The sequence below is a fragment of the Lissotriton vulgaris genome, unplaced genomic scaffold, assembly GCF_964263255.1.
Source record: "Lissotriton vulgaris unplaced genomic scaffold, aLisVul1.2 SCAFFOLD_2427, whole genome shotgun sequence".
NCBI classification, from domain to species: domain Eukaryota; kingdom Metazoa; phylum Chordata; class Amphibia; order Caudata; family Salamandridae; genus Lissotriton; species Lissotriton vulgaris.
In genome coordinates this window covers 170,688-185,460 of record NW_028254742.1, presented here as the reverse complement: position 1 = coordinate 185,460, position 14,773 = coordinate 170,688, and the positions used below count along the sequence as shown (strand labels likewise).

The following is a 14,773-nucleotide window of genomic DNA, read 5'->3' as shown; positions in this document are numbered from 1 at the left end:
TGGAGAAGGTGGAAGGACATAGAGTAAGATGGGAACGTTTAACAAGACAAATATACGTGAAGAAGTTTACATTGAAGGAAAGTTTAATACACATAGCCATGGATTCACCACAAAAAAGAAAAGAAAAAAGAATCCGAAGATGGCGCCCAAGGGTGGGAGCTTCCGCAGGAAGCCTGCCGACGTCACGAAGGTGCCCCAAATGGTGGGACGTCGACGCCCACCTGGGCTACAAAAAAAAAAAGAGAAAAAAGACTACGAATCCGGACCCAACCACCAGATCGCGGAATAATGCACAGCATAGTGAATCCAGAAAGATCTTCAAGCTGCAAAACTACACCAACAGGTAAGAAACTATTCGTTTTGCTTCCGCCCCAGTTTTACAAAACATTTCATGTACAAACATATAGTAGCGCATTTTTACAATGTCACACAATAATGCAAGTACAGTGTGTGTACCTAAGTGTTTCTAGGTGTATCTGCCTGTTTAGCAGTGTAACTATGTATGTTTAACAAAGCGTATGTGGCAGGGGCCTGAGGGTGTCTACCAGAGTGCACGTGTGTGGTTTTTTTAAAGTGTGAAAATGCCTGTGCCGGTCTTGCAGAATTTGTGTGTACCCAAGTTTTTATAGTAGCTTGTGCAACTATGTGTCTAGGAAATTGTACGTCAGGTGCCTGAGAGTGTGTGTGTCTAATAGTGTGAATATGGCTGTGCCAGTCTTGCAGTGTTAGTGTGTACCTAAGTGTTGCTAGCAATGTATGCGTGTTTAGCAGTGTAACTTTCAGTCTAGCAACATGCATGTATCAGGTGCCTGCGTGTGTCTAGCAGTTATCTCTAATAGTGTGAATATGGCTGTGCCTGACTTGCTGTGTTTGTGTGTACTAAGTGTTTCTAGCGGTGTGTATCTGCGTCTTCAGCAGTTCGTGATATGAGTCTGGCAACGTGAATATGTCAGGTGCCTGAGTGTTTATACTCATTGTGTTTGTCTCTGTGATAACTCACTCATGTTGAAGCATTCCTGTAAACTCTATCAGCTAATATTTGTGCCCAACGCACACATGGCACAGCAATGATATTTTGCGTTCACATTTCCATTCTGCCGCTTCTGTTTACATTTTAACAGATAAGCAAGACAAAAAGATGAATAAGTAACCATTTAAAGTACACAATTTGAAGTAGTTTAACATTTTGGCCAAATATAGGTATGATTTACACTTTTTGGGGGTTAACGTTTGTAAGGCTTCTTCAGAGAATTAACATAGTAAATATTAAATTGCCAGGAAAAGCACACATTAGCAACATGTTCAACACGAGAAGATGATTTCTTTACTGACTTTTCAATCATTGTTTCCACTTTGCGTGATGTTGCTTACTAAACTAGTTGCACACAGAAATCTAGCTCATACACTCATTCCCCTCACTGAGCATTCGGGTAGTATTTCCTCAGATCACCTCACAGAAAAGCAGAAGCGTTTCCTTCAGTCGGTGCAAGTTGCATTTAAACAACTTAGCAGTGGAATGTGGTTTCCTGAGAAGCAATGAAAATGTATATAAATACTCAAAACACCGTTAGTCTTAAATAATGGTTTGAATTTTGAGGAACACAGAGTGTATGTTAAAAACGTCATATCTATACATGCTTACTTTTACACAAGTTATATATTACAATAAACACACACAGCTTGTTATTTGCGTGATGTAACAACCAACCTCCAAACACTAGAGACGTGAAAAAATGCTAAACTAGAAGTCACAGAGAACAGTTTGGATTTTCCCATTTCGGCTAAATGAAAAACATGCAACAATCCCTATTTCCCAATAAAAGGTAAACGAGTAATTAGCAGCGTTTGAGGTGCCCCCCCACCCGGCGCAACATTAAAAGAAAGCATGACAACACTTGTAAGTACGGGGGTTTAGCCACATTTCAACAACCCACCCACCCATCGTGGGGCTTACTACTTGTCTCGCAGTTAACAACATTCGACATCTCATTTTTACGTTGGCCCCCAGCAGTGAAAACAAACACTTTGTTCTGCTGAAAATTTGGTGATTGGGGTGGGGTGTGTGTAGAGTAGAGGAAGAGAAAACAACCAGCAACAGGACAAGAACCAACAAACCAGTTCCATGCAGCGAGTCGCGCTGAACAAAAGAAATGCACGGCTGCCATTTTAAAAGTAAATTAAAGTGAAAGTGCAGTGGGGGGGATCGAAAGCAACCTGACCGGAACCAACAAATAAGTTCAATATGGTTAGCTGGGCAGAACAAAAGAAATACGCAGCCGCCATTTTTAAGGAAAATTAAAGTGAAAGCGGGGCATGGCATTGTGTAAGTAAAAGTGCGTAATAGCGTGCTGCAAAAGATATACACAGGATATTTTTGAAGTTGGATACGGCAAGGCACGCAGAATAAAAGAAAGGGGCGTGGCTGCCATTGGTAAAGTGAAAGCTGGGCATAGGATTTATTAAAGTGAAAGTGTGCGCTGCCAATAAAAACAAGCTAGAGGCTGAAAACAAAGCGTATAATGGAAGTGCTTTGGGGCTGTTGTGTCTGCATCTCCACCTACCTTGAAGAAGTCATTAAAAAGAGTGCAGAGAAAGCGAAAATAAAAGGAACCGAGTAAATCCACATGGAAGAGGGGCTACCCTATTGGGAGGTTAAAACTGAAGTGAAGGAGTTACTAAAGAGAGAAAAGGAAGGACTATTAAACCACTAAACCAATGAGATAAAAACAATTGTAAAAGACACTGCAAGGAGCTAATAAAATGTATAGGTGGAACATGAGTAGAGCTAAATGCCCAAATCCTGAATACGTACTAAAAAGAAGAAAACCTGGTATCCTAATTACTTATATAATGTTTTTACAACAACCACACTATATTCTTTCGGTGATTGGGTTATTTATTCACCCTATTTTTATCAACTCTTTCTTTAGGAAGGACTTTATATCCTTCATATGGAACACACAAATATCATATACATATTCACATACATAACAATTTACATGATACTTCCAACAATGTACAAAACAAACTTTTTTTGACATACATAATACTTTGCACAAAACTTTACACAACTACATCAAAACAAACCGATGTGCCACATATAATCAAGCGATGGCTCAATTGGATATCATTAAATGTTCTGATAATTTAAATCCAAACGTAATCCTGAATCAATTCTTTCTTTTTGATCCTTTATCCACTTTCTGCTAATTTATTAGCAATTGCCGACGCGTTTCAAGCCTCACGGGTTCTCTATGGGCTGTTATCCGGGCATCTCACTTTCAACACATTGGACACATCTATAATGTAAATGAAACAAACTGTAACTAATTAGACCAAAAACCCTTATCTGAAAGAGACACGTTCATGATAGATTCCTTACCTTAGAATATCCCCAGGTGTCAGACTGGATCCGGAAATTCTTGCTTAGCAGTACCCTTGCGCGTCGGTAGGCGTCGTCTGCGGCTCCGCGTCCGTCGTGGGCGCCGTGATGACGTCGTCTGAGTAATTAGACGCCGCCTCCGCGTGCTGACGTCAGTTCTTCTTTTTTCCGCGCCAGCAAGCGCAGATCTGGAAAAAGCAGTACTTCTAGTCACTTTTTGACTAACTTTTTGGATCATTTTGATCATCTTTTCGAAGTCGAACGACTCCGATCGGTGCCATAGGGATGCCTGGATTTAAGCACTGTGAGGATTGCGACCGCATGATGTCGGTCACGGATCCTCACCGTCGGTGTCTACTCTGTCTCGGCGTCGACCACGACGACAAGACCTGCCCCGACTGCCGGGCCCTGTCTTCGAAAGCCAGGCGGGAGCGGTCCTGCAGGCGACTCGAACTCCGGCAGTCGGCCCCGCGCCGCGAGAGGTCCCGGTCCCACGGGAGGTCGAGGGACAGGTCGCGGGGTCGGAGCCACCACAGCTCCGAGAGTCGGCACCACTCCTCCGGGTCGAAGTCGTCGTCGGGTAAGAAACACAAGAAGTCAAAGAGGCGTCATCGCTCTTCTGACTCCCCTGGACGCTCGCGTGACGCGGCCGGGTGTTCGGGTGGCACCGCCCACGCGGCTCCGTCGGAGTCTCAAGCGCCGCGTCCAGCTCCACACCCTCCGGTCCCTGGACAAGACGTAACGCCGGAGGAGATCGAGCGCTTCCTCATGGCCACGAGGTCCCTCTCTCCTCCGACGGGCTCCGCAGGGCCTTCGGGCCCAGCGGACCCGTCTGGGGCCCGTAGCGGGTCGGGGGCTTTGGCCCGACGCCGTCTAGTACTTCGGCACCTTCGGGCCCGGCGCCGCAGGACCCCACTGGACCCGCTTCGGGATCCGGGTCGTCGCCGGTGGACCTTACGACCCCCCCCCCCCTCGGCGTCGGTCCGTCAGGTGTCGCCTCCGGCGCTGTCCTCGGGCTGCGCCGTCCTCGGGCTGCGCCGTCCCCGATGCCTCCCTCGCTCCGGTTCCGGCGTCGGAACGGCGCTGCTTTCGACGCCGCTTGGGGAGTTTACCTTCTATGAACCGGGCACATCGTTTGATGACCCTGACTATCAGGGGATGGGTGACGAGGAGTATTGGGAGAGGTCTGAGGACCCTCTGACCTGAGAGTTTCTGTCTCAAGAGGACTGGACAGGTGGACTTTGGGGATGCCAGTGGTCTGGACACCTCACCAGACACTGGTTTTGTTCACCTCCTACCGTGGCTTCGGAGGAGGGGGCAACCTACAGTGTGGTGTTGATGAGGGCTGCCAAGGCTTTGGGTCTTGAGCTTCCCGTCGCGGCCGTGAGGACTAACCTCCTCACTGAGGTCCTTAAACCGCATTCAGCCATGCCCGACAGAGCCTCTGCTGCCGTTTAATGAGGCCTTGTCCGACGTTCTTTTGGGCACTTGGTCCAGGCCCGCTACGGGTTCGCCCGTAGATAGGAACGTGGCCAGACGCCAACGCCCGGACTACCCAGTTTTCCTGTCCACCCACCCCACCCCCGAGAGCCTGGTCATCCAGGCATCCACTTCCCAGACCGCATTCCTGTCTGCTCCGCCGGACAGGGAATCCCAGAGGTACGAGCAGTACGGTAAAAAGATCTTCTCCTCCCTTAGTCTGGGACTGCAGTCTTCCAACACCGCATGCCTCTTGGGCCGCTACACTCACTCTCTGGGGGATACGGTTGCGGAAGTGCTGCCAGAGTGTCCGTTGGAGGTACGGGCCAAACTTGGCCAAGCCCTTGTGGAGGGCCGGGATGCAGCCAAATATTCTATCCGGTGTGGGCTGGATACTACCGACTCACCAGGTAGAGCGATGGTGACGACGCCACGCCTGGTTGAGGTCTGCCAACTTTTCGGCCGATGGCCAAAACTCACTGATGGACATGCTGTTTGATGGCTGTCGCCTTTTTGGCGACAAGGCAGAACAAGCGCTTGAGCGCTTTAAGGACTCCAGGGCTACGGCCAAGTCCTTGGGCCTCTCGGCCCCGTGCCAGCAAACGGGTGTCTTTCGCTTCTTTCGTGGCCAAGGAAGGGGAGCCCCCACACGTGCTGCCAGCCACACGCCGCAGACTACCATCCAGCGCGGTGGTAGCCGTGGAAATCGCCGTGGAGGCGGTCGGGGACAACGGTGAGGCCAGTCCACACCCTCCCCCGCAGCATCTGCCTCTAAACCCTCCTAGTCCATGCTTTTCGGCCCACGAGATGCCAGTGGGGGGAAGGGTTCGCCATCACCACTCTCACTGGCGCACTGTCACTTTGGACAGGTGGGTGCTGCAGATCGTCCGAAGGGGCTACTTCCTCCCCTTCGAGACGACCCCCCAAGCCATGCCACCGCAACACCACCGCGTATCAGGGGATCATTTGCAGCTTCTGCAGGAGGAAGTTTCGGCCCTCTTGGCCAAGGGGGCCATCGAGCGCGTTCCTGGGCCAGAAGTAGGACGTGGTTGCTACTCCCACTACTTTCTGGTACCCAAGGAGGGCAAAGGGGGCCTACGCTCTATCTTGGACCTACGGAACGTCAACGACTTTCTCCAGAAGGAGAAGTTCAAGATGCTGACTCTGGCTCAGGTCTTAGCTGCCCTGGACCCAGGAGACTGGATGGTAGCGTTGGACTTGCAGGACGCTTATTTCCACATCCCCGTCCTGCCGGCCCACCGGCGTTACCTGCGGTTCACGGTAGGCCACAAGCACTTTCAGTTTACCGTGCTCCCCTTCGGCCTTACCAGCTCCCCACAGGTGTTCACGAAGGTGATGACGGTGGGCGCAGCTCATCTGCGCAGGTTAGGGGTTTCAGTCTTCCCCTACCTCGACGACTGGTTGTTGAAGGCGGGCTCGCCCCAGACAGTCGTCAGCCACCTCCAGACGACGGCAGACCTTTTGCACCAGCTGCGGTTCTCCATCAATGTGCTGAAGTCACACCTGTGCCCCTCTCAGAAGCTCCTTTTCATCGGCGCAGTTTCGGGTTTACCCACCCGAACAGCGGGTTCGGGATATACAGGCTCTGATTTCAATCTTTCAGCCTTTATCCCGAGTTTCGGTCAGGTTGACGCTGCGGCTTCTGGGGCTGATGGCTCCTGCATCCTTCTGGTGAATCACGCCCGTTGGCGGATGCGGGCTCTGCAGTGGGACCTGAAGTTTCAGTGGGCCCAGCATCAGGGCAACCTGTCCGACCATTTTCCTGATCTCGGAGGGCACTGCGAGACAGTTGCAGTGGTGGCTCACGGACCGTGATTGGGTCAGCGGCAGATCCCTCTCCCTTCCCCAACCGGAGCACGTAGTTGTGACGGATTTGTCCCTCCAGGGCTGGGGAGGCCACATGGGAGAGGCGAAGATCAGAGGCCTCTGGTCTCCGGCGGAGTCCCGGCTCCATATCAACCTTTTGGAGCTGCGGGCGATTCGTCTAGCACTGAAGGCATTCCTCCCCTCTGTCCGAGGGAGTGCAGTGCAGGTGTTCACGGACAACACCACCGCCATGTGGTACTGCAACAAACAGGGCGGGGTGGGGTCGTGGACCCTCTGCCAGGAGGCTCTGCGCCTCTGGCAATGGCTGGAACATCAGGGCGTGACCCTGGTGGTTCAACACCTGGCAGGTTCTCTGAACGCCAGGGCAGACTAACTCAGCCGCCAGTGCATGATGGATCACGAATGGCGTCTGAACTCTGACGTGGCGCAAGGTCTCTTTCTGCAGTGGGGAGAGCCTTGGTTAGATCTATTCGCCACCGAAGAGAACGCGCAATGTCATCAGTTCTGCGCGTTGGAATTAGTTGGGGTTAGGGGTAGTATTTGTAAGTTGCTTGAGATTCGCAGTATTGAGAGATATTGTTATATATGGACCGCCTGGCCTTTATTGTATTGAATCCTGATGTATTATATGATTGTTTGTGAACGATGTGTTGGGGAGGAACTAGTATTTGGCTTGGTGGGCAAAGACTGTAGACGGTACAGTATTTTGTACTTTAACACAAAACTAACAAAATATGTTTTAAAAAAAAACAAGCATTTACAATGCAACGGTTTCGCCTTTGGAGAAGTTAGAGCTATTGGCATTGTAAATGACAAAATTTGTATTTATGTGTTGGTTTTGAAAACAGATAAATAAATGGATTGTCATTTACAGTGCCAATAGCTTAATCTCTCCCAAATGTGAGACCTATTGTACCCTACGGACGAGCTCACCAGACAGCAATTATTACCACACACACACCCAGAGCCACACACACAGCCAGAGCCACACACACAGCCAGAGCCACACACACACCCAGAGCCAGCCACACACACCCAGAGCCAGCCACACACACACACCCAGAGCCAGCCACACACACACACCCAGAGCCAGCCACACACACACATCCAGAGCCAGCCACACACACACACATCCAGAGCCAGCCACACACACACATCCAGAGCCAGCCACACACACACATCCAGAGCCAGCCACACACACACATCCAGAGCCAGCCACACACACACGCACACGCACACACACCCAGAGCCACACACACACACACCCAGAGCCACACACACACACAGAGCCACACACACACAGAGCCACACACACACAGAGCCACACACACACAGAGCCACACACACACAGAGCCACACACACACAGAGCCACACACACACAGAGCCACACACACACAGAGCCACACACACACAGAGCCACACACACACCCAGAGCCACACACACACACACACACACACACACACACACACACACACACACACACACACACACCCAGAGCCACACACACACACCCAGAGCCACACACACACACCCAGAGCCACACACACACCCAGAGCCACACACACACACACCCAGAGCCACACACACACACACCCAGAGCCACACACACACACACCCAGAGCCACACACACACACACACCCACCCAGAGCCACACACACACACCCACCCAGAGCCACACACACACACCCACCCAGAGCCACACACACACATCCAGAGCCAGCCACACACACACATCCAGAGCCAGCCACACACACACATCCAGAGCCAGCCACACACACACACACACACACACACACACACCCAGAGCCACACACACACACCCAGAGCCACACACACACACAGAGCCACACACACACACAGAGCCACACACACACACAGAGCCACACACACACACAGAGCCACACACACACACACAGAGCCACACACACACAGAGCCACACACACACAGAGCCACACACACACAGAGCCACACACACAGAGCCACACACACACAGAGCCACACACACACAGAGCCACACACACACAGAGCCACACACACACAGAGCCACACACACACAGAGCCACACACACAGAGCCACACACACACACACACACACAAAGCCAGCCACACACACACACACACCCACCCAGAGCCACACACACACCCAGAGCCACACACACACACCCAGAGCCACACACACACCCAGAGCCACACACACACACACCCAGAGCCACACACACACCCAGAGCCACACACACACACACCCACCCAGAGCCACACACACACACCCACCCAGAGCCACACACACACACCCACCCAGAGCCACACACACACACCCACCCAGAGCCACACACACACACCCACCCAGAGCCACACACACACATCCACCCAGAGCCACACACACCCACCCAGAGCCACACACACCCACCCAGAGCCACACACACCCACTCAGGAAAGCAAGCACAGCGAGGGGGCGGGGAAGCGAGCACAGCGAGGGGGCGGGGAAGCGAGCACAGCGAGGGGGCGGAGAAGCAAGCACAGCGAGGGCGGGGAAGCAAGCACAGCGAGTGGGCAGGAAAGCAAGCACAGCCAGGGGGCAGAGAAGCAAGCACAGCCAGGGGGCAGGGAAGCAAGCACAGCCATGTTTCCAGTGCTTGGCTATTCTGAACAATTGGTATCCGGCCTCCCACTCAAACGAAAACAACTCCCAGAGTACCTTAAATAGCTAAATGAAACCTCAGAAGTAGAAACATTATGTCCTGACTACACGACAGAGGCTGGAATTGTAACTGCGAGGGACAAATACTACTGAACTGGGAAGAAGAGGCTTACAACTATAGTGGAGGAATAACAACCTCGTACACTACTGCATACCACTGTGCTTTGGATGTCCCACGCCTGCCATCCATGTTGCTTCATCCCACCTCCTTTCCTCCGGTCACTCGTTGCTTCTCCTCCTCATACCCAGACTGTGCTCCTTCCTTCCCCCAGCTGCACCTTCCTACTGTCACCAACGGCTTCTCCTCAATACCCCTTGTACTGCTCCCCCCACCCAATTAGTGCCATCAGTGTTACTCCCCTAGAACAAAATGGCTAAAAAGCAGTAGTAAAGCCACTAGGTCTCAAGAGTGAAATATAATGGCTTTGCTAATGCTCGTGTTTGAGGTCTTGCCTGACAGCATAGCTGTCCCCAAGACCTACTGTTACCAATAACTTATTTATAAGCAGAATGGGCTTTACATCCACCCGAAAGTACACTGAATTATCACACATGAAATTCTCTATCCCACACATGCACTATTTACAGAAAGCAATCTTTTCTGGTATCAATTGACAACGCATCTGTCAGCAAGATGTACTGTTACAAATTCTTTAAAGTGGGATTTGGCGTCATCCAGTGGAGTGATACTCTCTGACCTCAAGCTGGTGCCTACCTGCTTTCTAGGAAAATGCATGAGGGACAAGGGCATTTGAATTGTACACTCAATCATCGCGCTGCTTGTCACATTCAATTATTTATTTCCTATATGTATTCCATACAGAGAACCATCCTTTTTCCCAGCACTGGCAAGGCCAACACGACAGGATTTAATGTAATAAACCGCTTTTGTGCATGCAGCACATGGAAATACATTTGTGAATGTGTGTGTTTACATAGATTGGCAAATTAAGTTGAGACTTACTGGTGTTACCAATGCCTGTTTCGATCTGAGATTCCACAATTTCCAACAAACTGGGAACATGACACAGGTGAGGACATTTAACCTCGTCTCCAACACACCCTCGTATTTAATCCCTTCCATGCTGATGACGAACGCCAGCCGTCATGCACTACGGTGCTCGTGTGCTGATGACGGCTGGGGTTCGTCACGGCCCGCCCCTGTTCGTGTTGTTTACAGCACACCAGGGGAATCGCGGCCGCATGGAAGGGGTTAAAGCTATGAACATTGGAACATGCAGCTCGTACTGCAAACCAACTTTTTTTTACATTTTCAGCTCATTCTAAATATGAGATTAACATTTCAGTGTTTTGATAAAGAATCAATTTGCTCCAAATTTAACATGTATACCTTGTATCTGCATTACAGCTCGTTCCAACATCCGCCAAAACTTACATCTACAATCTTATACAGATACGGTTCCTAAAATAAGTTAAATATTAATTACAGCGTATATGTCAGCAGAATTGGGACTTTATGGTCTACTCTAGATGCTGGGCATTCAAGGCATATAAATGCAATGCACACCTAATTCTGCCAAATCTACATAGTTTAAGAGATCTCTATGTATGAAGAGGATCTGCGAGGTCGGTGTAAACTGAGGGATAGATCTGATCTCTTAAGGTAGGAGCTAGTGAGATCTGTCACCTGAAACATGGCTATGCTTCTCAAGATCTGTAAGTGGAAGTCACTTCAAGAAATAAACAAGTGTCCCGTGTGCAGTTTGCTGCACGCTTCTCATGTGTCACCCTCAGGCAGTACGAGACGACAGGAGGAAAGCCGTACCAGGAAGAGAGCTGGGAGAGAACCCCGTAAGGGGCTAGGTGGGAACCAGAAAAGGGCAACATTTGTTCGAAGGGCCTGGACTGCAACATACTAACAGTAGCAGAATACAACCCCCTCCGACAGGAGAATGATGCAACAGGGCCAGCCGACACACAGAAACTGCAAAACAGAACCCAAGTGACACAGCAGGACCAGCACTGTGCCATAGCAAAACGTGCTGTGCCAGAAAATCATAAGAGTGTCAGGCCAAAACCACCCCGGTACCCGAAAAGGACCAAAAGTACACAAAGAATAATTCAGATTTCTCAGAAATTCAATATGACAGTGCCTATGATAACTTGTACCATAACAGTGTCAGACGGAACCCTGCCGTGTCTGAGTTTATCTGTAATAGTGCCAGAAACAACAACACCACCAAAACAAAACCAGAGACAATGCATAAGCAACTACGATCTCATCAGTGGCAAAAGAGAACCGCCATCGGACCACAAATAACCACAAAAGCGCCAACGTTCACGAAATCCAACAGTGCCAGAACACGAGCTATGGCGTGAACTGAAAAGTGAAAACTCGAACAAGGCACGAGAAGAACAAGAAGCACGGGCACACGGACAGCGGGAGGGGGGACGGGCACACGGACAGCGGAGGGGGGGCGGGTTAATGGGCACACGAACAGCGGGAGGGGGGCAGGGACGGGCACACGGACAGCGGGAGGGCGGGGCGGGGGGGCACACGGACAGCGGGAGGGCGGGGCGGGGGGGCACACGGACATCGGGAGGGGGGCGGTGATGGGCACACGGACAGCGGAAGCAGGGCGGGGACGGGCACATGGACAGCGGGAGGGGGCGTGGGAACGGGATAACCACAAAAGCGCCAATGTTCACGAAATCCAATAATGCCAGAACACGAGCTATGGGGTAAACTGAAAAGTGAAAACTCGAACAAGGCACGAGAAGAACAAGAAGCACGGGCACACGGACAGCGGAAGCGGGGACGGGCACACGGACAGCGGGAGGGGGGGCGGGGACGGACACACGGACAGGGAGAGGGGGGCGGGAACGGGATAAAAAAAGTAGTAAAATATGCCGCTTACCTGCTAGCAACTCAAGGAAAGTAAAATCGCGCAGCCCACCCTTGCAAAGCACACGTTGGAAATGAAACAAACATGCTGAGACAAAAAAAAAAAACATCCGCCCACCGCCACAATGACGTTCACAAAGGGGCGGAGAGCGAAAAAATCGCCGGAGCGCCCACGAATCTGCTCCGTGAATTAGACAGATCTCTCTTCCAATGGCTAGCCTCCATTTATGGAGCTAGCCAATGGAAGAGAGAGGTGGGACAAAGCCCCGTACTGAGAAACATAAGATTTCGCCTGCGGGAGCACTGCTGTGCAGTGCTACGCCAGTGGAAACCTAAAAAGTAATTAGGATACCAGGTTTTCTTCTTTTTAGTACGTATAAGGCCCTACCTGGGTCCTGTCCATTGGGCCAACCCCCCCCCCCCCTTTTTGTATTCAAATCCTGAATACAGCATATCTCAAAAAGACGGCGCAAGCGCTTCTTAGGTGAGACCTAAAAATAGCCCCCTAACAACGGGTGGAGTTATCAATGCCAGTGGAGAGTGTGAGAACCACAATCTACAGAGCACTCCAAGCGTACACTCGGACAGTAGGTTGTCCTTAGGCCAAATTCGTACAAAGCACTATTATCTGAGGTCAAAAAGTGGAATTCGAAAGGCAGTGCAAAACTCGTTGAACCTAAGGATCCATCCTGTGGTATTGTACGTGAGGGTGAGTCACTGTCAGTATGTTTTTAGATGTGTTCTGTACAAATCTGAGTGCGGTTTAATATGGCACATTGTAGTCCTTGGGGAAGTTGTACCACATGTGGAAATGGGGATATTTTTTGATGTACTCTAGGATGTTTTCAAATGAATATTTTCACATCCTTCGTATCCAGTGTCTTATAAATGACATGGTAAAATTACCTTGTTCACAGCAAATTTTCTTGTTCTGCAGTGTTAAGTTTTTGAGCTGGAATAATTACACTCTTGTCAACAAAGTATTTTGATGTGAAACAATCCTTGTATTTGTTATCCCATTTAGGTGCTCGTTTCGATGATGGGGCTGGTGGTGATAATGAAGTGCAGCGTACTATGCTGGAGCTGATCAACCAACTGGATGGCTTTGATCCTAGAGGCAATATTAAAGTGCTTATGGCAACCAACAGGCCCGACACATTGGATCCTGCTCTGATGCGACCTGGACGGCTGGACAGGAAGATTGAATTTAGCCTGCCGGACCTCGAGGTCAGAACGTGATTCTTTGCTCATGCTTTAAGTAATGCATCCTATACTTAGTCGCACCTTGAAAATGACTCGTAGCACGCAAAAGAGGTTTAGACTTCGGGTGTCTGGTTTAATGTCTATAGCTTAATTCAATGATTTAATCATTACTGCAGAAGATATTGAGGCAAACGTCGATATGTTATTTCACAAAGCCTGCTGGTTTGCTGCTAGGTTCAACAGGAATAATGGGTATTTTAGCATATGTGCTGGGTTTTTCTGATAGATACATCTGCCAGTGGATTCCTCACCTTGTGAATATCCACTTGCGTCAGCAACATTCGGAAATTCTTTTTGTAGCTTCGCGCCGACGTGGACTTGGACGTCATAGAGACACGGCATCGCACGCGACTCCGCTGACGTCACCGACGCCCATAATAGGCCCACGCCGGCGTGATGACATCAGTTCCCTTTTTTTTGTGTCGTCGACGCTAATGGTTTCAGGGAATCTCAGTAGCTTTCTAGTGACTTTGTTGCTATTTCCTTCGTTTTTCTGCTTCTTTGTTTTGTGACGATGTCGATGAAGAAGACTGGCTTCAAGCCCTGCAAGGAATGCGGGAAGATGATGTCCATCACGGAGCCGCACGAGGACTGCTTATGGTGCTTAAGCTCTGATCATGACGTGGATGGGTGTTAATCTTGTTGAAAGATGAACCCGAAGGCCCTGCGGGAAATAGCAACCAAGCTCCTGGTGGTGAAGTTGAAGGCTGACAAAGGTAGGAAGTCTTCACGATCTCGTTCGAGAAGGTCGAGGTCGAAGTCAAGATCTAGCTCTCGAGAGGAGTCGACCTCTAAGTCCTCAACGGAACATGCTTCAAAATCAAGAAGGAAGCATAAGAAGAGGAGACATGAGTCCCGACGTCACTCGGGAAACGAGTATGACTCTACATCGAAGTCGCCAAAGAAGGTTCGATCGAAGGTGATCCCACCGCAGGAAGCTTCGAATCGGGAAGGTGAGGCTTCGCCTTCGGAGTCGCAGGTGCAGTCACCGGCTCCAGCTTCCGATCCATCTCCGGTGCCGTCCCTGGCCTGAGAGGAAGAAGTAGTTCAGGTGGAAGGGGAATCTGTGCCTGTGGAGGAGCCGGATTCGTTCCCACCTCAAGTCCAGCCTGAGGGTGTTCATCCACCTTTTCCCGCCCCAGGCCAAGACCCATCAGCATTTTTTAACGCAATGTATGGCGTCTTTACGAGGGCTTGGTACCCCTCTGGAGCACCTTCGGGTCCCATGGGTCC

At 50.4% G+C, this 14,773-nt stretch overlaps 1 protein-coding gene across 1 annotated transcript in view; it reads left to right on the top strand.

The window, feature by feature from the left end:
• LOC147659423 (26S proteasome regulatory subunit 7) overlaps window positions 1-14,773 on the top strand; it is a 122,012-nt gene that overhangs the window by 75,318 nt on the left and 31,921 nt on the right. Inside the window, exon 10 of the mRNA XM_086951752.1 lies at window positions 13,302-13,504. Coding sequence (XP_086807878.1) covers window positions 13,302-13,504 — 203 coding nt within the window. The remainder of the gene's footprint in view (window positions 1-13,301; window positions 13,505-14,773) is intronic.